We start from the raw sequence: 27874 nt of genomic DNA, 5'->3' as shown, positions 1-27874 counted from the left end.
AAGAAGTAAAGGAAGATGTTTGGTTCAGTTTGACAGAGGAAAGGCTTTCCTCAAGGTACAATTTGACAGATTGAAGGGAATTCTCGCAGTGCTTTCTCTCTCTTTTAAATCCGTGCCTTACTTTTTGCTTGAATGTCGTCCCTTACTTAATAAATTCACGATCCGAAACCAGGGCTGCATTTCATTACTGTCCAAACTATTTCCAGAGTGTCAATCCCTCAGATTTGATTAATTTTATTCATTCATTCGTCTTCTGTTTCCACTTTATCTTAATCAGGATCATGGTGGGTACTCGAGGCCGGAACGCTCTTGAACACAAAATGCCACTAATCCATCTTCACACTCACCACTTGATCAGTGATTATACCTGGGGTCAACTACGCTAGTCCAACTGAGCAAAAAGAATGGGAGGAGTAGTAATTGGTCGTGTCTGAGAGACTGAGCTTATAGTCCGGATTTAGCTGCATCTGATTTCCAGCTTTTTGAACTGCTCAAAGAAGCTTTAAGGGAAAGAAGATTTTCATGTGATGATGATGTGAAAGCAGCAATGCATTAGTGGCTATTTTGTCCACAATACACGTTTTCACTGTGTGATGGTCCATCCTAGATGCCTCCGAGCCCAGAGAAGTCGATGCCGCTTCTGGACATGGTTAACATAAAGCTTCTATTTTGCACAGTAAAGTTTTAAGTGGCATTTGTGCATGTAACTCTGTATTGTAGTGCTTAACAAAGGTTTGCCAAAGTAATCCCTCACCCATGTGATTATATCAGCTATTGGTGAGTGGTGGTTCTTGATGCAGTGCCGTCTAAGGGGTGGAAGATCACAGGAGTTCAGCTTAAGCTTGTGCCCTTGGCCTTCACGCACTAAAATTCCTCCAGATTCCTTGAATGGTTTAATGATATTATGCACTGTAGAGGGAGAAATATGCAAATCCCTTTCAATCTTTCTTTGAGGTACATTGTTTTTAAACATTTCAAACAAACTGGAGATCATCTGATCATTCCTGGATGCTGCTTTTGTACCAAACCATGATTACAATCACCAGTTGACATCACCTGTTTGGAATCACATCATTATGTAGTTTTTTCATCTCATTACTAGCCCTAAATTGCCCCCATCCCAACTTGTTTTGGAATGTGTTGCAGGCCTGAAATGCGGGAATGGATGTTTATTAATAAATGAAATGAAGTCGAGCAGACAAAACATGAAATATCTCAGGTTCAAACTGTCTGCAATCAAGTAAAAGTCAAAGTAAATGTAAGGAACACTGCACTTTTATTTTATTTGCATTTTCTATGCTGTCCCAACTTTTTCTGATTTGGGGTTGTACATATATTAGAAGGTGTTTTATATTAAAAGTTATGAAGAGTTATAGCAAATATTGTGATAAATCACAATCATAAATACATAAATTTTTCTACATCTGCCCTGAATCGACTGGCCAAAAAAGTAAACATCTGCATTTGCAAGCAGCTGTAGTAGCAGCAGTAGCAGCTAGAGGGCGACACTAACCACCAAACAGATGGCGAGAGGCTGAGGCTGGCCAGCAGAACTGGTTCCACGCTTCTCCCAGCTGCATTAAATGATAATTACACACTTAGCCAGCTCCATCATGAGCATCTCATTAACTTACACAGATGGAACCAGGAACCGAGCCGTGCTATCATATAGTGGCAAATAAAACTCAACAATCCGAAGCGTCATGATTCAGGAAGCCTGGCCTGAGCAGCTCAGGTGACTTAGCATACGCATGAGCTTCTGAGCGGCCATGTACTTAAAGATAGTGTTATAAAAAAATAAATGGTACACTGTACACATCAGTGGGGTGGCACTGTGGCTAAGTGGATAGCACTGTCGCCTCACAGCAAGAAGGTCCTGGGTTTGATCCCCAGGTGGGGCGGTCCGGGTCCCTTCTGTGCGGAGTGCAGCTAGGCTAATTGGAGACACTGAATTGTCCTGTATGCACCTAGCCGCTAGAATGCACAAACCAGTGCATTGTAGTGCCGGTCCCAAGCCCGAATAAAATAGGGAGGGTTGTGTCAGGAAGGGCATGCGGCGTAAAAATTGTGCCAAATCAATGCGGATCATGATCCGCCGAGAGCCGACCCCTCAACCGAACAGGACAAAGGCCGAGGAAGAAGAAGAAGACTCTGTACACATCAGTAACATGTTTAGAGAGACGTCTGCAAATGAATGCATTTATTTTCTCACCTTCAAAAATTTGGAATAGAACCTGCTCAGGGAGCCAGTGAGTTTCTGGGGCATCATCAGTCATGCTTAGGGGCAATTTAAAGTAGCCAGGCCACCTTTTGTACCTTTAGGTTATTTTTTTTCTAGATGAAAGGAAACTATGGTGCACCAAGGAAAACCATGCAGACACATGGTGCATGTAAAACTCCTTACAGACAGCATCCGAAGGCTAGGATCAACCCCTTACCCTGTAGGCCAATCAGACTGTGCAACCTGCACTCAACCACTGTGCCACTGTTTGTATATATCGTCCAAGGCATCGGCAAGATGTAAGGAAACATAGCGCTCTTTTACTGTAGGAGGATATCCCTTTTATTTAGGAATTGCTTTAGTATAAAAAAAAAAGGACAGATGTGACGTACAGTAGATCCCCCCCCCCCCCCCCCCCCCTTTTTCTGAACAAGTGAACAGAACAGATGGGTCACCAAGCTCACAACAATCTCTACTTGTAACACAATAATATAAATATATACACTGATCAGCCATAACATTAAAACCACCTCCTTGTTTCTACACTCTCTGTCCATTTCATCAGCTCCACTTCCCATATAGAAGCACTTTGTACTTCTAAAACTACTGACTGTAGTCCATCTGTTTCTCTACATACTTTTTTTTTAGATTTCACCCTGTTTTTTAATGGTCAGGATCCCCACAGGACCAGCACAGAGTAGATATCATTTGGGTGGTGGATAATTCTCAGCACTGCAGTGACACTGACATGGTGGTGGTGTGTTAGTGTGTGTTGTGCTGGTATGAGTGGATCAGACACAGCAGCGCTGCTGGAGTTTTTAAATACCGTGTCCACTCATTGTCCACTCTATTAGACACTCCTACCTAGTTGGTCCACCTTGTAGATGGGAAGTCAGAGACGATCGCTCATCTATTGCTGCTGTTTGAGTTGGTCATCTTCTAGACCTTCATCAGTGGTCACAGGACGCTGCCCACGGGGTGCTGTTGGCTGGAGATTTTGTGGTTGGTGGACTATTCTCAGTCCAGCAGGGACAGTGAGGTGTTTTAAAACTCCATCAGCACTGCTGTGTCTTATCCAGTCATACCAGCACAACACACACTAACACACCACCACCATGTCAGTGTCACTGCAGTGCTGAGAATGATCCACCACCTAAATAATACCTGCTCTGTGGTGGTCCTGTGGGGGTCCTGACTATTGAAGAACAGCATGAAAGGGGGCTAACAACGGATGCAGAGAAACAGATGGACTACAGTCAGTAATTGTAGAACTACAACGTGCTTCTATATGGTAAGTGGAGCTGATGAAATGGACAGTGATTCTATAGAAACAAGGAGGTGGTTTTAATGTTATGGTTGATCAGTGTATATCATTTAAATAGTTTAACATGCCTATTTTTTTTTTTTATTCAACACAAAATGCCACTTTTAATATAATTTGACCCTCTCCTGACAAGTGTATTTAGTACTTAGTAGAGCGCCCCCTTTGCTAACCTTAATAAGGAATAGATTTTTTATTAAACTGGAATTTAGCATTCAAGAATTAGGGCTGCATAATATATACAGTTAAGGTCAAAATTATTAGCCCCCCTTATGAATTCAAATAAAACCTTTATCCTTCCAATGACATGGGCCATAACCTTAAGTGTTTATAGTTTGTGTGCATCCACAAGATCAAAGACAACATCTGCATAAGGTCAAATGAACATTTTTATTGGTTTGCTGAACTGAAACAAGAAAAAAGCAAAAAATGCAATGGTCAAAATTATTAGCCCTCTAACAACTAATAGTCAATAGTGTAGCCTTTCTGATCCAAAACTGACAACAACCTCTTCTGATAATTTCTAACCAAGTTGGCACATGTCTCCTGAGGGATTTTAGCCCATTCTTCCTTGGCAAATTGTTCAAGATCATGCAAATTGCTTGGTCTCCGAGCATGGACCCGAACCTTAAGCTCCCTCCACAGATTCTCGATCGGATTGAAATCAGGGCTCTGGGAGGGCCACTCCAGAACCTTGATTTTGGTGTCTTTCAAAAAGTTTTTGACTAACTTTGATGTATGCTTCGGGTCATTGTCTTGTTGGAAGACCCAGCGATGACCTAACCCTAGACTGGCAGCAGATGTCTTGATGTTATTCTTCAAAATATCCACATAATCCTCTTTTTTCATGGTCCCATGCACCCGAACAAGGTTTCCTGTCCCTGAAGCAGCAAAACAGCCCCACAGCATTATGCTTCCACCAGCATGCTTCACTGTGGGGACAGTATTTTTAGGGTTGAAGGCCTCGCCCTTCCTACGCAAACAAAAGCAGCATCCATATGCCCAAACAGCTCAAGTTTGGTTTCATCAGACCAAAGGACAGACTTCCAAAACTCACCCTTATGTTTCAGATTGTCTCTGGCAAAGTTCAGTCGGGCTTTGGTGTGCCGCTGTGAGAGCAACGGGGTTTTTCTTGGACGATGACCACGAAGTCCACCACGATGAAGAGCCCTCACAACAGTCTTGCATGAAACATCAAGTCCAGAGGAAGCCAACTCAGCAACAATCATCTTTGCAGAGGTCCGGGGATTCTTGTTGACATCTCTGATTATTTTTTGCTGCAAAGTTTTGGAAATCTTGTGTTTTCGACCACGGCCAGGTTTATTTTTAACAGACTTTGTTTCTTTGTGCTTTGCGATGATGCAACGCACAGCTGTTCTAGAAACCATGAAACGCTTGGAAATGGCAGTATATCCGTCCCCCTGAAGATGAAGGTCCACTGTCTTCTGTCTGAGGTCCAGACTGATTTCTTTGCTTTTTGGCATGATGATATTGCTTCTTACAAAGATTATTGAGCAACCCTTGAGTATCCCTTTCATTCAAGCAGTCAAATGATACTAACTCTGCTTCTTGGATTCACTTAAATAAGGTTCAGTGCTAATTGATTGCTCAGGTGTGTTTTCAAACCTATTTGACTGCTCAGGTGTGGTTTCAAACCCAGTTCATTTGTTTTGAAAGCACAAAATCACATGGGGGCTAATAATTTTGACCATCTCAGTTTTCACCAGATTTTTCATAAAGAAATCTTGAATATTTATTTTACATTCTAAAGTGTACCAAAATGGGGCCATATCATTGATGAATGATTTACTATATGAAATTTTATGAATATTGCAAACATTGGGCAGTATTTTAGGGAAATATTTAAAATTTCCTAGGGGGCTAATAATTTTGACCTTAACTGTATATATATTTTTACCCCCACACATAGAGGGGGATGGTTAGTGAAGCTAAAGGATATAATTTAATATTTAATATCCAACATTTTAACCCATTATTAGTTTTAAGCATGTCCGTTTCATTAGCGTAGAGTATTTGCTCAATTTGGAGTCTCTTTATATAAGTAAATATTAGCTACATGAACTGTACTAATGGCTCACGTTTCATCTTTTGAGAAAATCAGATAGACATGTGATGTAAATGTAATTTACAATCTTGCACAAGAATAATAGTGTGTTTATATACTGTATTTGCTGGTATATTTTTGCTTGTGTGTGTTTTTTATGTTTGCAGGCGCGTTTCTGTATTTGCTGGTGTTTCTTTTGTTTCTATATTTAATGGTCTTCATTCCCAATTAGTCAGATTTACTGTTGTGTTTTGCTATTTTTTATACTGGTTACAGAGTTGATGGTGCCTTTTTGCTTTTGTTGTACTATTCACACCAAAGTGGTATCATAATCGGTAAAATGGTGTTCACACAGAGGCTCATGTATTCAAACTGGTTGGCGTAGCCTCCTGCAGAAGTAAAACTACAGGCACACTGGTCTACAGAGGAGCATACTGCAAGCACAGTGAAATATGAGTCAGTGTTTGCCAGTAGGTCAGTAAGTCAACGCCAGTCTAAAAGCCCTGTGTGTGTGTGTGTGTGTGTGTGGGGGGGGGGGGGGGGGGGGGGGGGGGGTGGGGGGTGGAGTGGGGTTTTGCTCTGTGAGAGCCTCCGTGTAACCTAAGTGCTGCTGAAGAAGCAAACAGCTGCACTGAATGAGTATATTAAGATAGCCCAGGAGTGGATGTTTCTTAGAGTTATGTGCATATACAGTATACTATATACAGTAGATACAATATAGAAGCACGCCATATGCACAAAACATGTCAGTAATGGATATAGTGCTCCAGCTTTGTAATGTGCCTGGGTACAATGATATACTTTGTAGAAGGGAAATGAAGTACTGGACATGAGGTATGAGTAAGGCCCTACCTAATTCATAGCCGTGACAATCGCATCATGTGAAATGAGCCTTTCTTGTGTAATATGCAATTTGCTGAAAAATGTAACATTTTTAATTCACGTAGCATTCAGGTGCCTGACATTTACTGGTTAATTTGAACTATGAGGTGGTCCTAGCAATCCTACAGCAATTCAGTTAGCAGTAATAAGTCAAAATGTCCAAGATGTTGAAGACTAAAGCAACTAAACAAACAAAAAAAAATCTGTGATGAAGGTCTGTATAATTAAGCAAATTTCCCTCTGAATTTAGTAGGGCCATAAACGAAAATGAGATAATGAAAAATAAAATAGATAAATATTCCTACCAATATATAAACATCCTTAATGCTATTTTTATTTTGATATAAATAAAACCTGTCAAACTTTTAAAGAAACAAACAAAATAAATAAATGAATTAAAATAAAAATAGATAAATATTTTTACTAATATATAAACATTTTAATACTATTTTTATTTGATATAAATTAAACCTGTCAAACTTTTAAAGAAACAAACCACAAAAAATATATAAATACATTTAAATTAAATTAAAAATGGATAAATATTCCTACTAATATAAAAATACTCCTAATGCTTTTTTTATTTTGATATAAATAAAACCTGTCAAACTTAAAAAAAAACAAAATAAATAAATAAATTAAATTAAAAATGAATAAATATACCTGCTAATATATAAACATTCCTAATGCTATTTTTATTTTGATATAAATCAAACATGTCAAACTTTTAAAGAAACTAACAAAATAAATAAATTAATTAAATTGCTGGAGCCTATCCCAGCTTTTCAATGGACGCAAGGCACACAGTAACAGCCTGGACGGGGCGCCAGACCATCACAGGGCAGACACACACACACACACACACACACACACACACACACACACACACATAAACACCCATTCACTTAAAGGGCAATTCAGTGTCTCCAATTAACCTGACTGCATGTTTTTGGACTGTGGGAGGAAGCCGGAGCTTCCAGAGGAAACCCACGCAGACACAGGGAGAACATGCAAACTCCGCACAGAAAGGACCCCACCTGGGGATCGAAACCAGGACCTTCTTGTGCTACCCACTAAGCCACCGTGCTGCCCAAAATTAAATTAAAATGGATAAATATTCCTACTAATATATAAACATTCCTAATACTATTTTTATTCTGATATAAATAAAACCTGTCAAACTTTTAAAGAAACAAAAAAATATATATACGTATATATATAAATAAATGAAAATGTAATAAAAAATGGATAGATATTCCTACTAATATATAAACATCCCTAATGCTATTTTTATTTTGATATAAATAAAACCTGTCAAAACTTTAAAGAAACAAAAAATATATATATAAATAAATGAAAATCTAATTAAAAATGGGTAAATGCTATTTTTATTTTGATATAAATAAAACCTGTCAAACTTTTTAAGAAACAAACTAAAAAATGAATACATTAATTAAAGCTCATTGTTTTGATTTCTTTGTAATCGTTTATATTGTAACCTGGAAACCAGATGTGATTTATTTCCTTGTACAGTAGAAACAGAGAAGTTACAGGACAGGAAGGAAACTGAGCTGCTTTCATTTCATACTTTCATTTTTCTCCACCTTAATTTAATCCCACATTTATTGAGGTGGGGTTTGGGCTGCGTCCCGAACCAAATTCCTCTGCATTAAGCCGGATCTAAAATTGGGACGTGGCCTGTATTTACATGTGTGAGAATATTGAAGAGAAGACGCCCTCGGATCCATCCTTTATTTATGTCCCACCCAATTGAAGTCGCCATTGGTTTATTTAGAGCGTGCGCTGATTCTGATTGGTCGGTTGGGTTGTCACTCAGGGGTTGAACTCATTGTCGGTTTGGTTAGCGTTAGGCGAGCTATTTGAAGGGAGTCCTGGTTCGGGTTTCGGCTTGGTGAAGAGGGCGAAGTGAATTATTTAAACGTTTTAAATGCCTGGCAGAGAGGGAAAAGGACCGAGGGTTATCGGGTGTACCACAGAATTCGGAGTGTAGAGTGTTAAAAGCGAAGTTTTTGTTCTTGTATTCAGTCTTTTCTTTGTTTACAGCGCGTGGCTACAAAGTAACTGACATTTCCGTTGGCACAGACTATAGAGGAGTCACATAGGAAGTGAGGATGGCATGTTTTTAGGGGTTCACCGATTATCATGCCACACCAGAGAGGATCTGAATCTGGTTCTGCTGTTTATAAACAAAGAAGATGGACCTTACCAGCTTGTGATTTTTAAAAAGAAGGAACTGGAATAACTAGTAAAAGTCAAGACCACTCTATGGCAAGATGGCAACAACAACAACAACAACAACAACAAAGGGCAAAACATTGAGTAATGAGGATACAGACTCATCAACCAGTGCCACCTTATCTAGCATGGCAGCATCACTAGCTCTCAACAACAGGACTTACTCTCTGGAAGACTTTGATACAGTGGCCACAGTGGGTGAGTTCATTTATCACACTGAAATAAAAGAAGGAACCCTTACCACCTGCTGGCACTGCCAGGACTGGTCGACATGCCCATATGATATTGATTAGAGTTTGACAAGAGTTTAGCCTGGTGGTTAAGGTGCTGGACTAGTAATCAGAATGTCACTGGGTCAAGCCCCACCACTGCCAGGTTGCTGCTGTTGCCCTTGAGCAAGACCCTAAATTGCCCAGACTGCATACTGTCCCACTACTGTAAGTCGCTTTGGATAAAATGTCAAAAATGTTAATGTAGGTCAGGTGGCACACACAAACACTGGGCGCAATGCAGGAATAGACCCTGGACAAACACACTTATTTATCTATTTGCACTAATTGCTTTATCCTGGTCAGGCTTGTGGTGGGTCTTGAGGTTCAGGGTTCGGGAGCTGGGACGAATCGGTACACCTGGGCGAAAACCGGGGAGAACATGTTTACAAATTGCGATGAGATGAAAAGCAAACTAGTGTTCCTATGACCCACCGTTCCAGCTGTTTTACCATGTCGTTTGCCAATTTAACAACTGTATGCTTTTGGATGATGGGTGGTGCCACACATAAAACACTTGGTGCAGTGCAGAAATAAACCCTGGACAGGGTGCCAGTCCACTGCAGGGCAACACACTCTACACTCACATATACTGACACACACTTATTTATCCATTTGCACTAATTGCTTTATTCTGGTCAGGCTTGTGGTGGTCTTGTGGCGGTCTTGTGGCACCCATTATTTATTCATTTACACCTTAGAGCTATTCCGAGCTCTCAGTCCACATTCTGTATGTGTTCGGGAGCTGGGATGAATTGGAAAATCTGGGCGAAAACCAAGGAGAACATGTTTACAAATAGCGATGAGATGAAAAGCAAACTAGTGTTCCTATGACCCACCGTTCCAGCTGTTTCACCATGTCGTTTGCCAATTTAACAACTGTATGCTTTTGGAAGATGGGTGGTGCCACACAAAAACACAGGGCGCAATGCAGGAATAAACACTGGACAGGGTGCCAGTCCACTGACTGCTTGAAAAATGCAGTGTTTGTGTTGCAGGCTTGTGTTTTGGGCAAGTGTTGTATACACCAAGAGAATCTTACGGGTCTGAATGCTTGACCCCTACAAAGAGAAAGTCTGGTGGCTCTGTTATGCTTTCAGGAGCTTTTTCTGACCTGCTTTGGGCCCACTTTCTCCTAGAGAGAAAAGTTATTGTGTATGGGCACAGAACAGCCCAGTGGCACTGACAGATAAGTGCGTCTGACCAAATGACAAAAACAAACTAAAACCCAGAAACATTTAATGTGGTATTATCATAGTAAATAAAACAATATGTTGTATGCTGTATATGTTGTACTTAAATGCTACCTGTAGGCCCAAATATCAGGGGTGTAACTACTGGAAGTGTTACAGGCCATCATGCTTAAAAGCCAGCCCTGACAAACACTCACCAAGCACTTTATTAGGTACACCTATCAAGTACATACACGATGAGCCATAACATTAAAACCACCTCCTTGTTTCTACACTCACTGTCCATGTTATCGGCTCCACTTACCATATAGAAGCACTGGTTCTACAATTACTGACTGTAGTCCATCTATTTTTCTACATACTGTTTTAGACTGCTTTCACCCTGTTCTTTAATGGTCAGGACCCCCACAGGACCACCACAGAGCAGGCATTATTTAGGTGGTGGATCATTCTCAGCTCTGCAGTGACACTGACATGGTGGTGGTGTGTTAGTGTGTGTTGTGCTGGTATGAGTGGATCATACACAGCAGCGCTGTCCACTCACTGTCCACTCTATTAGACACTTCTACCTAGTTGGTCCACCTTGTAGATGTAAAGTCAGAGACGATCGCTCATCTATTACTGCTGTTTGAGTTGGTCATCTTCTAGACCTTCATCAGTGGTCAAAGGACGCTGCCCATGAGGCGCTGTTGGCTGTATATTTTTGGTTAGTGGACTATTCTCAGTCCAGCAGGGACAGTGAGGTGTTTAAACACTCCATCAGTGCTGCTGTGTCTTATCCACTCATACCAGCACAACACACACTAACACACCACCACCATGTCAGTGTCACTGCAGTGCTGAACTGTGGAACTACAAAGTGCTTCTATATGGTAAGTGCAGCTGATCTAATAGACAGTGAGTGTAGAAACAAGGAGGTGGTTTTAATGTTATGGCTGATCGGTGTATATATGCACATATTCTCATTTGCACACTTATTCGTGGAAGTATTTGTATTCATATTAGGAACACAACCTGTTAGCACTCGCTGTAGATGTACAGTTAGAGATTAGAGCTATGTGTTACTCTCCCTGTAATCATTTATCATTGGACACCTTCTGATACAGAACGCTGTTGGTGTTATTTTTAGAATGGAGCACTATTCTCTTCCCAGCATGAACTTTGAGGTGTTTAAAACATCCCAATAACACTGCTGCACTTGCTGCCCTTATCCCAGTACATGCAGTACCATGATAGTGGTCACCCAAACATCATCTGGTCCAGGGGGCAGGGAGGAGACCTTTCAATGGTTAAGTGGTGTACAGGAGGTGGTATGCATACACATTTACAAAGCAACAGATGAGCTACAGTCAATAAATGTTTACCAGTTGAGTTTATGGCAAATTATGTGCCAGAAGGGCAGCACAGTGGCCCAGTGGGTAGCACTCGCAGCAAGAAGGTCCCGAGTTCGATTTCCAGGTTAAGCGATCCGGGTACTTTCTGTGTGGAGTTTGCATGTTCTCCCGTGTCTGCGAGGTTTCCTCCGGGAGCTCCAGTTTCCTCCCACAGTCCAAAGACATGCAGTGAGGTGAATTGGAGATACAAAATTGTCCATGACTGTGTTTGACATTAATAAACTTGAACTGATGAATCTTGTGTGACGAGTAACTACCTGTCCTGTCATGAATGTAAAACATGACGTTAAAATTAGAGATGGACCGATCGGGGTTTTTGGCACCGATTCCGATCTCCGATCTCCTTTCAGGGACATCGACCGATAGCCGATTCCGATCGGGGGGGGGGGGGGGGGGGGGTTTGGGGGATTTGGGGGATTAGCAGTAAATAAACTTAAAAAGAGCCTCGCAGTAAAGATAAACCCGGAGCAGCGCGTGTGTGTGTGTGTGTGTGTGTGTGTTTGTGCCTTTAGAAGAGACGCTTTGTTCACAGTATCACTATAAGTGATTCATTGATTCATGAGTTGATTCGTTTTTATGTGAAGCGTAAGTTTCTCTTCTCGGTTATCTCTCCGTGTTTACTGTTATTAATTAAATGTCGTGGTTTTAAATAAACACCAACTACTACAGAACATTTTGTGTGACTCTTACATTAAAAAGCTTCATTAAAAAGCTTAATTAAACTGCTATTACCACAGATCTGTAACCGAGTCAGACTCGTTCCGTCTAAGGAGCTAAAAGTTTTCTAAAAGTTCAGCAGATGATCCTGAACTAACGAATTTGGTAATGAATAAACTTTTGCCTCGGATTGGCTCTGTAACGTTTTCTGTTCTCATGTACATCACAAGTAAGAACCGCTTACGATTTACCAAAGTGAACCAGGAGTTCATATAATGTGCTGATAGAATCGACTCAGATGTGACCGGGTTGAATTATCTTTTTAAAGTAAATATTACAATCAGCAAAATTACATCGTAAGAGCTTTCACGATGGTTTCTGTACGATTGTTGATGAATGGTGATGTGATGGTTGGTGCTTCGTAGCTCAAAGTCTGGATCAATCCACTGAGCTGTTAACTTAACATGGTCTTTATATATCACACGATCGGATCGGCTACTTTTAGGAAATATCGCAGATCGCCGATAGTGTATTTTGATTAAAAATCGGCAGATACCGATTCGTAGCCGATCGATCGTCCCATCTCTAGTTAAAATCCTAATTAAACGTGCACTAAAAGTTGCATAAAATTCCATATTTAAGTTCTAACCTAACCTATTTCCAACAAAACATGGAATTTGACTTGGAATGTCCAAACTTTAGTATCATGCTTTACAGCCTAACAATGAATAGTTTCAAATCTGTCATCACAGAGCTCCGAGCTTGCACGGACCTGATCTAAGGCCGGCATGAGTCCAAAACCGTCCCCACCGTGTTATTCGTTTATATTCACGGCATTTAGGAGCTGCTTTCATCCAAAGCAAGTTACAATTGTGACTGAATACCGTTTGAGCAATTGAGAGTTAAGGGCCTTGCTGGACCTTCTAATTACTCCTCCAGTGCTTTACCCGCTAAGCTGTCAGTGCTCTGCCCTGTATTCACAGCAATCAGGCGCCTTTCATGGCATAGTACTGCACATTCGGGTCATCGAAAGTGTTTTTCATTCATGCCGTTTCTTCTTTTGGCTTCTTAAAGGAAGTAAAAAGAAAGAGGTGTTTGTTTGTTAGGAATCCGATACGGTTGTAAGGAAAGTGAAAGTGAAGGCTAACAATATTCCAGATGTTTTACATAATTAAAGGTAATTAAGGTACACAGCACAGATCAGCCATAACATTAAAACCACCTCCGTGTTTCTACACACATTGTCTATTTTATCAGGTCCACTTACCATATAGATGCACTTTGTAGTTCTACAATTACTGACTGTAGTCCATCTGTTTCTCTGCATGCTTTGTTAACCCCCTTTCATGCTGTTCTTTAATGGTCAGGACTCTCACAGGACCACTACAGAGCAGGTATTATTTAGGTGGTGGATCATTCTCAGCACTGCAGTGACACTGACATGGTGGTGGTGTGTTAGTGTGTGTTGTGCTGGTATGAGTGGATGAAGTTTTTAAACACCTCACTGTCACTGCTGGACTGAGAAAAGTCAACCAAAAATATCCAGCCAACAGCGCCCCGTGGGCAGCATCCTGTGACCACTGATGAAGGTCTAGAAGATGACCAACTCAAACAGCAGCAATAGATGAGCGATCGTCTCTGACTTTACATCTACAAGGTGGACCGACTAGGTAGGAGTGTCTAATAGAGTGGACAGTGAGTGGACACGGTATTTAAAAACTCCATCAGCGCTCCTGTGTCTGATCCACTCATACCAGCACAACACACACTAACACACCACCACCATGTCAGTGTCACTGCAGTGCTGAGAATGATCCACATCCTAAATAATACCTGCTCTGTAGTGGTCCTGGGAGAGTCCTGACCATTGAAGAACAGCATGAAACAGATGGACTACAGTCAGTAATTGTAGAACAACAAAGTGCTTTTATATGTTATAGGAACACATTGTTGTGGATTATTTATTTATTATTATTATTTTTAATGATGACACTCTCCCTAACATGCTGTATTCCTTACACACCCGGTTTTCTGGCAACGTTTCTGTTATTTCCCTGTGTGTGAACACCTTTAATGAAGATCTAGCCAAGCGTTTAATCGCAGTTCTAAAAATACCCATGACACGTAACTATTGGAATGCAAGTAAGATTCTGGTTATATAATTATGATCAGGTAATGATTGGAAACACAGTATCACAGCTAGTAGTTTGAATATGGAACAGCTCTTTAGCTTTAAGAATCATATTGTGGTAAAACATACTAGCACACCAGATCTGACAGTTCGAATTTGCTGGACGCCTGTGAGGCTGGGAATTCCAGCGAGGATTCCTCATAACTGCTGCGATCACGACCCCTGCTGGCTGATCGATGTCGATTGTAAAGAGACGGAACGTAACGGACTCTCCGTACGCGACACTAAGCCTCGTGTGAACCCGCCTTGCGCAGGTGAAACAAAGCGGTGGGATACTTCACATGTTGTGTAAGGTGTTAAAACACGCTAGCTCCACTGACGTCACCTTAATGCAGCTCCAGAACTTGAGCAGGATGTGACCACTTCTTTCTTCAGCCTTTAAGGGGTAATATAAGGATGCTAATGCTACAACTTGCAAGCAAAATCTATCAGGCTAAAACACTAGATTTTAATTGTTTACACATCATAGACTAATAGTAGCACTGTCGCCTCTCAGTAAGAAGGTCCTGGGTTCGATCCCCAGGTTGAGCCACCTGGGTCCTTTCTGTGTGTAGTTTGCATGTTCTCTCTTTTTCCTCTCACTTTCATTTAAATTTAGCTTTGTTAGCCTAAAATTGATCTTTGACCCACCCCCCAATATAAACAAATAATAATATTTCTTATTTGCTATTAAGGATGCTCTAATGTCATACTACTAGGGATGTAACGATGCACCACAAGACAGTTAAAAATCGGTGCACATGTGCCACGATTCGAATCGGTTATTCATTTAAGATGAATCAATATTTACTTTAAACAGCAGAGGGCACTGGCGCAATTCACATCGCCTGGTTGACGGCACTTCACAAAGTTGCCAGGTAGGGGATTTTCCAGCCAAATTTATTTATGTGAGGATACTTTATTTATTTGTATTATTCATTTATTTATATAATGTTGAAGCATTATTTGGCTGACAGAAATAAAAGGGCATTCATTATTTAGATAAATTAAAGATAATCTCAAATACAGTATTATATTTTTTTTAGGAGAAATAATAAAAGGAAACTTTGTCATCATTTGTCTTAAATTTCATTTTGTTTAAAATAACTGGGGAAAAAATCGTATCGTGAACCCGGTATCGTGAATCGTATCGCATCATGGGTACAGTGTATCGTTACATCCCTACATACTACATTATACAAAATGTAATTGACCACTTTATGGTTGTTAATGCACGTTTATCACGTTTCAGAATGATAAATAAGACATGAATGTAAATATTTCGCTGCTGGCAACTTTGTGAGTGGAGAGTATTAGAGGATGTTTTTCTACTCTTATGTTGCAGGCTTTACACAAGCATGACCCATTAATTGCCCACACTGGGGCCTTGAAGTCCTCACACATTTTAATTGGATGGACGTGCGTGTTTGTACTGTTCATTTGGGATGTTAGTAAATTAAGAGCAGGGACGATCAGTACCTTCAGTTGCTTCAACAACAGTATATTATTATGTATTATTCAACAACTGTTAATATAATTGCTTAATTTCATGGACCTTTGTTTCTTTGTCCTTTGTTGAAAACTGTCATATTTCACGGCAGTCATTAGATTACCCTCATAAATTGGATCACCCTCGCGGTCCACAGTTTTTCAAACTCAGTTACCTCAGTAGTGTTTTTAGCTGCTTACACTTCAACATCTTGGACATTTTGACTAACCGATTACTAACTGAATTGCTGTAGGATTGCTAGGACCTCCTCATAGTGCAAATTAACCAGTAAACATGAGGCACTTGAACACTTCATGAATGAAAAAATGATAAGTGGCTAAAATATGTCTGTGTCTGTCTGTCTGTCTGTCTGTCTGTCTGTCTGTCTGTCTATCTATCTGTCTGTCTTTCTGTCTGTCTTTTTGTCTGTCTATCTATCTGTCTGTCTGTCTACCTATCTATCTGTTTGACTTTCTATCTAACTGTCTATCTATCTGTCTGTCTGTCTACCTATCTATCTGTTTTTCTGTTTGTCTGTCTCTATCTATCTGGCTTTTTGTCTGTCTATCTGCCTCTCTGTTTGTCTGTCTATCTGTCTTTCTATCCATTTATCTGTCTGTCTGTCTATTTGTCTGTCTGTCTGTCTATCTATCTATCTATCTATCTGGCTTTCTGTCTGTCTATCTGCCTGTCTGTTTGTCTATCTATTTGTCTTTCTATCCGTTTATATGTCTGTCTGTCTGTCTAATCTATCTACCTGTCTTTCTGTCTGTTTACCTATCTGTCTTTCTATGTAACTGTCTCATCTATCTATCTATCTATCTATCTATCTATCTATCTATCTATCTATCTATCTATCTATCTATCTATCTATCTATCTATCTAACAAACAACATGATTAAATTTAAAGGCTATTTGTCACTTTATGACATCATAACAGAAGCTATAAGGTGAGAACAATGCTTGCTTGTTGTTACTTGTTCCTCTTGCTGGAGCATAGATAAGATAAGATAAAGATCTTAGTAGAACCTGGACAGACTTTCACTTCGTCACTTGCTGCTATGAACGTGATTGTAGTGTTGTGTAACAGGTAGGTGACTAAAGCTAACTGAAACTCTGCTTTGCTTAAGGTGTGTGTGTGTGTGTGTGTGTGTGTGTGTGTGTGTGTGTGTGTGTGTGTGATCGTGATCGTGATCGTGATCGGACTGGTTTTGGTCTTGTTGACCATTGGTTACAGCTCCTCCTTCAAGAGATACAACAACCAGGTCACGCTCGTCACCACCTCATTCATTTAAACATGCACACCTGCAAGTGCTAACATGCTGCTTTCACTTCCCAGTTTAAACCAGTTTGGGTGAGTGTATTAATTAGTCACTGTTACATTGGGGCATGGTTATTATAGGTAACCAAAAGTGAAACAAAGACTACATATAGATTGTTTGGCAAACTAAAGTAAAATAATGTAATTAATTCTAGCACAGTTCAAACTGTTATGAGTATTAATTAGTCAGCTTAAATTGAATTAAATACAAAGAATATTAATAAAAAATATTTACACTGTGACCAAAAAACAGGCTAAATACTAAAATAATTAGCTAAATTGTAAAAAGAACCCTCTCAATCAATGGAGCTTTAGGCTCATACTTTATGTTCCAATTCATCCCAGACATTTTTTATGTGGTTAAGGTCCCTGTTCTGTGCAGACGACTTGAGTTCTTCCACAACAGACTCATCTAGCCACGACTGCCGTGAAATGTGGCACATTTCTTTAAAAAGCCATTAAATCTGGCCGCTCATGAAGCGCAGCGGTAAAACACGCTAGCGCACCAGAGCTGACATTTCAAACTTGTCAGTTCGAAACTCAGCTCTGCCATCCTGCAGCCTGGCCGTTTACATGAACAACAATTGGCTTGTTGTTTATGCAGGTGGGGAAGCCGGATAGGGTCTCTCTCATGCCTGATGCAGTTGCGACCTGATTGATGGCGCCTGCACAGAGTCGAGGAAAAATACGTCGATCAGGGTGTGACTCTCGGTACACAAAGCTGATCCGCATATGAAATCACCTCATCCAGTGAAAAAAATGCAGTCGGCTACTGCACACGTGTGACAGCCTTGCTCTACTCAATCAGCAGTGGAGGTTAGCATTAGTATAGAGGAAGTGTAATGCAATCGTGTAATTGGATACGACCAGATTGGGAGGAAAATCAATGAAATCTGTGATGTTTGAAAAATGAAACCCATAAATTAAGCACATTTCCTAATGAATTTAGTAAGAACACATAGTTAATACATGATTCCACAAGTGGTTATTGGTTATACGAGCTTTCAGTGACCTGAAGCACCTACCAAACAAATGAAAAGTGGGGGGTAGTATAGCTCGAATGCTGTTTGCTTCTAGTCTGGAACTGGTTGGTACACAAAATATTAGCTATACAAAACCGCCTTATCAGGACTCTTTTCATCCCAATCTAGTCGTATCAATTACAGTCAAACCGCGGTCAAAACGTTCGAGAAGGCCGTTCGAAAGTCAAAACATACAAAAACCGAAACAGTAATTCCCATAAGGAATAAAGTAAATACAATTAATGCGTTCCTGAAAGGCAAAAATATTAACAAAAAATACATTTTATAGAGAATAAATGTACAGTAATCCCTCGCTATATCGCACTTCGACTTTCGCGGCTTCACTCTATCGCGGATCTTATATGCAAGCATATCTAAATATAAATCGCGGATTTTGCGGACAAAGGGTGTGTTCGAAAAGCTAGTGCGCTCTCTAAATAGACGCATTTTACGTCATCTTGTGCGCGCTCCCGATAAGGAGGCTGTTCCAAATCCTAGATGCCTTAATATCCTCACTACTGAGGCATCTTAACATTTCAATGTTAACATTTTCACTCAAGAACGAGTGAGCATCCGATGCTGCCATAGTGATCAAGGCAATCCCAGAATTCATTGCGGGTCGGGTGCTCTTCTCTCACAGAAAAATAAACATGGCTGACGGTGCGGACAAACGAATGGAGTTCTTTTCAAACGTAAATAAAATATTACTGATTTTTAATTTGTATAAACTTGTACCGAGTAAACTTTATTTGCAAGTTCGGGCTTGTCAGGAAATGTAACCGTAATCGGTACATGAAGGGAGATGCTATATTGACATGTTAGCGTGCTGTGCTACCTCAATCCATTGGTTTTAATGGCAAGATGCTAAATGCTAAACCCGATGCAATCGGGTCATAAAAATAACCATATAAACACATGGTTTTTACTTCGCGGATTTTCACCTTTCGCGGAGGGTTCTGGAACGCAACCCCCGCGATCGAGGAGAGATTACTGTAGTTTTAAATACAGAAGACAATGAGAAATGATTATTGTAGCGTCGGCAAAGAAGAGACAGAGTCGCGAGTTGCCATGACAACAGGATCAGCTCTTTTTATTGGATACACGGTTCAAGACACGCGTGCGCACACACACACCTTCAACACCCGCTATTGTAGCCACGTCATTCTTATCCCCGCGCTACCGCGGTTACGGTAAGTTTTAGATTCGACACCTAATTAAACAAACACACTTACGCACAACTAACATGTTAAACGGAACACCAAATAACATAAACAAACCCAATAAACACATACAACAGAGAACGCAACAATTATTAACACTGCGGCCGCGAGTGCTTCTGGGTAATACCCGCTCCGCCCCCCAATCCACAGTGGCGGATGCCACATTATAAATAAGTAATGAAATGGATAAATGAACATTTAACATCACATCTACCTTTATTGAGGAGTCGTGTTGACGTATGGAAGGCAGAGAGGAAGGCAGAGAGGAAGGCAGTGAGGAAGGCAGAGAGGAAGGCAGTGAGGAAGGCAGTGAGGAAGGCAGTGAGGAAGGCAGAGAGGAAGGCAGTGAGGAAGGCAGAGAGGAAGGCAGAGAGGAAGGCAGTGAGGAAGGCAGAGAGGAAGGCAGTGAGGAAGGCAGAGAGGAAGGCAGAGAGGAAGGCAGAGAGGAAGGCAGTGAGGAAGGCAGTGAGGAAGGCAGAGAGGAAGGCAGTGAGGAAGGCAGTGAGGAAGGCAGAGAGGAAGGCAGTGAGGAAGGCAGAGAGGAAGGCAGTGAGGAAGGCAGAGAGGAAGGCAGTGAGGAAGGCAGTGAGGAAGGCAGTGAGGAAGGCAGAGAGGAAGGCAGAGGGAGACCCCGGGAGACCCCGATATGGCCGCGCGAGTCTTTGTTCATGTTGGCCCATACCGAGTCACGTGGTAAATGGCCAAACGCGATCGGTACGGTTCAACGAAAACCGAGTCAGCGTTCAAAACTCGAGGTAGAAAATAAACGACGAAAGCCGACGAAAACCGAATCATACGAAATAGGGGCATACGAAAACTGAGGTTTGACTGTAACCTGATTACATTACGCTTCCTCTATACTACTGCTGCTGTCCACTCCTGATTGAGGAGATCAGTGACTAACACCCCCCCCCCCCTTGTGCGAGGAGAGTCACGCACTGATCTTCATTATCCCTCGTCTCTGTGCAGGTGCCACTAATCAGCCAGCAGAGGTCATAATTGCATCAGCAATGAGGAATCCGCTCTGGCACCCTCCCTAAACAACAAGCCAATCATTGTTCGTGTTGATTGATTCGAGACGTCAGCTCTGGTGTGCTCGCGTGAGCGCCCCCATACAGTGTTTTTGGATTCTGACAGTTGACGTCCTGTCTCTAATTAAAGAAGGACATTACATAAACAAAGAAAGCTCGGATAACTTTAATAGATCATCTATGCTGTTCAATGTGGTTTAATTGGGTTTTTTTTTTTTTTTTTATTTTTTTTTTTTTTATTTTTTTTTTTTTAAGAGCGTCCAATTATCCAATTTGCATCGTGCTTTCTCTCTGCCTATGCCGAACCCTGCCCTGACCGAGGACATCGAAGCTAACCCACATCCCCTCCGACATATGAGCAGCAAGCCGGATGCATTTTTGCCACCCACACCTTGATGAGTGTTGTGCCACCTAGCGTTGCATGCGGAGAGACACACCCTAAGAGCACTTCTTTCTCATCTGCCTCTAATCAGCCAGCAGAGGTCGTAACCACACCATTCTGACAGAGAGAGACCCACATCCGGCTCTTTGTCCCGCCCCCAACTGAACAACAGGCCAATTGTTCATGTTGCCACCCAGCCTCGAGCCGGTAAGGCAGAGCTGGATTCGATACCATGTATTCGGGATCCAGCTCCGGTTGCAGCGTTTGTTTTTACCGCTGCGCCACCTGAGCGGCAGCGTGTTTCATTTTAATAATGAGCCACATTTGATGGAATATTCCAGCCCAACCAAAAACGTGCGGCTCAGTTGATTTAGCACAACTGTTTCCGAGAGAGCTCATTTCTTGCCGTTCACTGTTTACACGTATCACTTTCCACACAGGACGGATATCAGCTCGCCCAAATCGATTTAGCTAAAGGCTTCAGTGCACTAATGCCAGCCAAACCAGGACATGAGTGTGTGATTTAGCTTAATGTCGTCTATTGAATTAGTGCTGCCGGGAGTCATGCCCCTGCTCTTGGCTCTTCAGCACATGGCTGGAGCCCAGACAATACGGCCAATATTCAGCTTTTGGGTTCGTGTTGTCGCTCAGGTTTGCCAGGCAAATGCCAGCAAGGTTTACAGGACTTGACATGAATGGATGTGTTACTTTTAAGACCAGACAGTCATTCGCTTTCTTCTTGTGATGCCTCATTTAAAGCAATCTTCTAACCATTTGATTTGATACTCAGTATGTTTTCGTTTACTGTGACAGTGGTAGCCTAATGGGTAGAGCTTTGAGGTATCAATTAAAAGGTTGAGAGTTCGAATCCCAGATCTCTCATGCAGCCACTGCAAGCCTCTCGGCCCCAGGGGGCGCCATACAGTGGCTGAACCTGCGCTCTGATATATACTAGTCTTAATGGGATTGTGGAATTTACCGATTTGCCACCCGTGCACCCTAAAATAACATTATGACCACCTTCCTAATATGGTGTTGCTCCCCCTTTTGCTGCCAAAACAGCCCTGATCTGTCAAGGCATTGACTCCACTAGACCCCTGAAGGTGTGCTGTGATATCCGGCACCAAGATGTTTGGCAGCAGATCCTTTAACTCCTGTGAGTTGTGAGTTGGGGCCTCCATGGATCGGACTTGTTTGTCCTGCACATCCCACAGATGCTCGATTGGATTGAAATCTGGGGAATTTGGAGGCCAAGTCAACACCTCAAAGTCATTGCTGTGCTCCTTAAGTCATTCCTGAACCATTTTTACTTTGTGGCAGGGCGCGTTATCCTGCTGAAAGAGGCCACAGCCATCAGGGAATAGCATGTCCGTAAAAGGGTGTACATGGTCTGCAACAATGCTTAGGTAGGTGATACGTGTCAAAGTAACATCCACATGGATGGCAGGACCCAAGGTTTCCCAGCAGAACATTGCCCAAAGCATCACACAGCCTCCGTCGGCTTGCCTTCTTCCCACAGTGCATCCTGGTGCCATGTGTTCCCCAGGTAAGTGACGCGCACGCACCCGGCCATCCACGTGATGTAAAAGAAAACGTGATTCTTCAGACCAGGCCACCTTCTTCCATTGCTCCATGGTCCAGTTCCGATGCTCACGTGCCCATTGTTGGTGCTTTCGGCGGTGGACAGGGGTCAGCATGGGCACCCTGACTGGTCTGCGGCTATGCGGCCGCATACGCAACAAACTGCGATGCACTGTGTATTCTGACATCTTTCTATCAGAACCAGCATTAAGTCAAATACTTGCACTCAAGTCATTACATTCCAGTGTAAAGTGGTCACATAATTGAGGACCCGTGGTTTTCAGTAGCATTTGAAATATGTTCTAATGTAGAATTCCTGATGTTACTTGGACATTCGAGTCTGCATGTGCTCACCACTCAGCACTTTCTCGTGCTTTTTCATGGTCAGCCGTTGTGCTGCTTACTGGAATGATCTGCTTATTGCCTCCATAACAAACCACATCGTCGTATAAAGTGGAAACGGATGTGCGGGGATGATGTATTATTGAATTTGCAGGATAATGTGGAAATGAATGTGTGGAATAGGTGTGAAATGGAGTATGCAGACTAAACTTATCACTTGGCAGTTTTAGCACAATACGATGTCTGTAGGAGAAATCTGAACGCTGACTAAAGTGTGTAAGGACAAGAGTATTCGAGAAATGTTTTAGGCTAGGGCATAACCAGACAATACTCTGTCGATTTTTTTTTTTCATCTTCGCTTCTTGCTTAAGTGGAATGTTTACTTACTTATGTAGACACCTGACACAGTCTTAGACAAAGGGAAATTCCTACAAAGGTGAATGTCTAAAGCCACAGCATTCAAGTTTAATTACACCATCAGTGTTGGGAGTTTTTTTCTTTTTAGAAATATTAAGAATTGTCATGACTAGAACAACATTATTTGGTCTTTTACATGTCAAGGACCACAAACATATCCATACTGTGCATAAAGGCCCAAGAACAGGCAAAAACCCATAGGTTCTACTATATAAACGTTTATTATTAGACTAATGTTTATAATCCAGTAACATTAATTAAAAAGTACAACCCCAAATCAGAAAAAAAGTTGGGACAGTATGGAAAATGCAAATAAAATAAAAATGCTGTTTTCCTTACATTTACTTTTACTTTTATTTGATTGCAGACAGGATGAACCTGAGATTTTTCATGTTTTATCTGCTCAACTTCGTTTCATTAATTAATAAACATCCATTCCTGTATTTCAGTCCTGCAACACATTCCAAAAAAAGTTGAGACAGGGGCAATTTAGGGCTAGTAACGAGGTGAAAAAAACCCAAAACTAAATAATGATGTGATTCCAAACAGGTGATGTCAACAGGTGATTGTCTTTAATGAGCAAAGATGATCATAGGATCTCCAGTTTGTCAACAAATGTGTGAGAAAATGATTCAAATGTTTAAAAACAACGTACCTCAAAGAAAGATTGGAAGGGATTTGCATATTTCTCCCTTTACAGTGCATAATATCATTAAACCATTCAAGGAATCGGGTGGAATTTCAGTGCATAAAGGCCAAGGGTGCAAGCTTAAGCTGAACGTCTGTGATCTTCCATCCCTCAGATTTTTCTGTGCCAAAGACAATAGGGAGCATCAAGACTGTAAACATAGCAAAACAAGTAAAAGCGGTTTTTTTTTATCAGGGAGCATCAGTGGCATGAGTGACTTGCAGACTTGTGTGAAGATACTATAGACACAAAGGTTTACAGAGACATAGGTCTGACCAGATTAGACAGTGACAAACTGTTGAGCAGCTGAAGTCTTGAATCAAGCAAGAATGGAAAAAAAATAGCAAAAATTAGAATCATCAGTTCCCAAATGATTAAAAAGTGTAATTATTAAGAAAGGCCATGTTCTATACACACCTCTGTCCATGCATTGCAGGTATCAAATTCTAATTTGTATGTATTTACAAATTACAGTGAAGTTGGTCTGTAAAAACTTTGGAAATCTTTTCTTTGTACTTTTGTCAGCTAAATACAGGTATAAGAAATAAATTACAGATTCTTTTTATTGCATTTTACAAAATCAATAAAAGCATTTTACAAAATGTATTATACTGTAATTTAATTTTTAATTTTTATAATTTATCTTATGCTATATTGTAGAGAGCTACCAACAGGCGGAAAGAAATTCCATGTGTGTGCAGTCATACCTGGCAAATAAAGCTGATTCACATTCTCACAGTGTCCCAACATTTCTGGCGTTTGTATATATCATTCACTCCTAATCTGCCCATCCCTGAAGTTGTCACAGTGGGTTTATGGATGAATATGTTGAATGCTTTACTTTGCATTCCCCTGTTGGACCATCCAACCTTTAGATAAGGCATGTAATCAAGGATGCTCTGGCACGTTTCACTAATCCATCATGTGATAGGACACCTCTCTTCCAGATAAGACACACAGGTTATAAAACTAATCTTCTAATGGCAGGTCTCATCTCCTCTCGTTCCTTCTGTTTGACAGGCACGGGGACGTTCGGCAGGGTTTTCCTGGTGAAAGACAAGACGACGAGGGGCTTCTTCGCCCTGAAGGCAATGAAAATCCCAGACGTGATCCGGTTAAAACAGGAACAGCATGTTCATAATGAAAAGGAGGTGCTAACGGAGGTGAACCATCCTTTTCTCATCAGACTGTGAGTGGGAGTTTTTTTTTTTCACAGTAGCAAGAAATGCTCAATTTAATATATATGTACTGACCAGGCATAACATTATAACATAACACTGATCTCCTTATCACGGCACCTGTTAGTGGGTGCGATATATTAGGCAGCAAGTGAACATTTTATCCTCAAAGTTGATGTGTTAGAAGCAGGAAAAATGACAAGGGCCAAATTGTGATGGCTGGACAACTGGGTCAGAGCATCTCCAAAACTGCAGCTCTTGTGGGGTGTTCCCGGTCTGCAGTGGTCAGTATCTATCAAAAGTGGTCCAAGGAAGGAACAGTGGTAAACCAGCGACAGGGTCATGGGCGGCCAAGGCTCATTGATGCGCGTGGGGAGCGAAGGCTGGCCCGTGTGGTCCAAAACAACAGACGAGCTACTGTAGCTCAAATTGCTGAAGAAGTTAATGCTGGTTCTGATAGAAAGGTGTCAGAATACACAGTGCATCACAGTCCGTTGCGTATGGGGCTGCATAGCCGCAGACCAGTCAGGGTGCCCATGCTGACCCCTGCTGCTGATCGGTGTGTATATATAAGGGTTTAAAAACAATTTACATATACATTTTAGACCAGATTAAGTTGACATTTAGAATTTTGTTATGACGTACATTCTTGTTTGTACTTTATGGTAAGAGAGAAGAGAGTGCAGGTGCTAGACAGGTGCTAAAATTCACTTTCACAACAGCAACATCTGGTTTTACAGAACTTTGTTAATAGGAAAGGTAACACTGGGGTCAACATAGCTCTGTCCCAACTTATTTGGAATGTGTTGCATTTCAGGTTGAGTAAATATGCCTGTGTTGTCCCATGCAATCCAGACAACACAAACAGCGTATCTTACTGTACAATCTGGTCCCACTGTGGTTTACAAGATGTAACATAAAGCCTCCACAAGGGGGCGATCATGTGCAAGGTTATTATTATTTATTTTTCCTCTGCGACCCATTTTTTTCCGGTTTGCGACACACCTACCCTAAGGGTCATGACCCAGGATTTGAACAACCCTGGTCTAGGGTGTATTTCTTACCCGTGGCCAGTGTTTCCACGTGGTGCTGGATTCACTGTGAGAAGAATTTAGTCAAATAACTGAGGGCATTTGTAGCCTAGTGGTTAAGGTACTGGAAGGTTGCCGGTTCAAGCCTCACCTCTGCCAGGTTGCAGCTGTTGGGCCCTTGAGCCAGGCCCTTAACCCTCAATTGCTTAGATTGTATACTGTCACAACTGTAAGTCGCTTTGGATGAAAGCGTTTGCTAAATGTTGAAAATGTTAATGTTAACTGATGAATCAACTCATCCCTGTAAGTTTCTGGCCACGGTGACACTGTGGGTTGAATATTTTTTGGTTGCTGGACTAATCTTACTCCAGCTGTGACACTGATCCATGTTACCACTCATTCGGAGCAGCCAATCACATTATTCATAATTCACCACTCAAAGCAGTTCACTGGAATAAACAAACTCCTCTGTACTCCTCAGGTTTTGGACGCATCACGACGACTGCTTCCTGTACATGCTGATGGACTACGTGCCGGGCGGCGAGCTCTTCAGCTACCTGCGCAGCCGCGGCCGCTTCAGCAACACCGCCGGACTCTTCTACTCGGCGGAAATAGTCTGCGCTATCGAGTACCTGCATTCCAAAGACATTGTCTACAGAGACCTGAAACCAGAGAACATCCTGTTGGACAGCGAGGGACACATTCGCCTCACCGACTTCGGCTTCGCTAAGAAACTTTCAGACCGGTAGGCTCACTTGGTCATTTAAACACGCAACTAGGGGCGCATTCACATGAGAAGCGTTTTGCAAATTACCGCTTTGTTCAGCACTCGGCTTGAGCTGTGCTGTTAAAACATCAAGTTCATTTTAATATTAGGCTTGTTTGTGGTAACTTGGTAATCATTTGTATTAATATGTACAAATATAATTTGGGTCATTCCTACAATTCGGTGCCTTTTGTGTCCCCAGTACTGATCATTGTATTTATTAAGTACATTTTAAACAATACAATTTCTAAACATCTTACTGAAATAATTACCACTGTCAAATACACGCCGCTCAGGTGGCGCAGCAGTAAAAAGACACGCTGCAACCAGGGCTGGATTCTGAGTACATCGTTTTGAATCCAGCTCTGCCTCCCCGGTTCGAGGCTGGGCGGCTGTATGAGCAACGATTGGCCGGTTGCTCAGTGGGGGGGTGGGACAAAGAACCGGATGTGGGTCTCTCTGTGTCAGAATGCGATTACGACCTCTGCCGGCTGATTAGAGGCGTCTGCACAAGAGATGAGGAAGAGTGCCCTTAGGGTGTGTCTCTCCGCATGCAACGCTAGGTGGCGCCAAACTCGTCAATGTGCGGGTGGCAAAAATGCATCCGGCTACTGGTCATGTTTCGGAGGGGATGTGGGTTAGCTTCGATCTCCTCGGTCAGGGCAGGGTTCGGCATAGACAGAGAGGAAGCACAATGCAAATTGAACGATTGGATGTGCTAAAAGAGAAATAAAAAATAAAAAAATGACTGTATACATACTGTTTTAATCTCTTAGATTCTAGAGGTTTTCCCATGTCACTAGTGCTGTACATTCAGATTTAGTGATGGATATATGAGGTTTAATCATGTCTTTCAATACTGTTTAAAACGTTCGCTTAAGTCCCTCTAAACCTTGGATTTTTTTTTTTCGTTATGAGTTTCATTTTATTGCTGATTATCAGGGTTTTTCACACGTCCCTCAAGTTGCCGTCCACCCT

The 27874-nt window shown here is 41.6% G+C and overlaps 1 protein-coding gene across 1 annotated transcript in view; it reads left to right on the top strand.

Annotated features, from left to right (window-relative positions):
• Positions 1 to 8366: 8366 nt before the first annotated feature.
• The window catches only part of prkx (protein kinase X-linked), a 57737-nt gene continuing 38229 nt past the window's right edge, over positions 8367 to 27874 (top strand). The window contains exons 1-3 of the mRNA XM_063009411.1: positions 8367 to 8943; positions 24942 to 25110; positions 26612 to 26875. Coding sequence (XP_062865481.1) covers positions 8784 to 8943; positions 24942 to 25110; positions 26612 to 26875 — 593 coding nt within the window. The 5' untranslated portion in view covers positions 8367 to 8783. The remainder of the gene's footprint in view (positions 8944 to 24941; positions 25111 to 26611; positions 26876 to 27874) is intronic.

The sequence above is a fragment of the Trichomycterus rosablanca genome, chromosome 15 (assembly GCF_030014385.1).
Source record: "Trichomycterus rosablanca isolate fTriRos1 chromosome 15, fTriRos1.hap1, whole genome shotgun sequence".
NCBI classification, from domain to species: domain Eukaryota; kingdom Metazoa; phylum Chordata; class Actinopteri; order Siluriformes; family Trichomycteridae; genus Trichomycterus; species Trichomycterus rosablanca.
The sequence above is the reverse complement of the archived record's forward strand: the minus strand, read 5'-3'. Positions and strand labels throughout refer to the sequence as shown.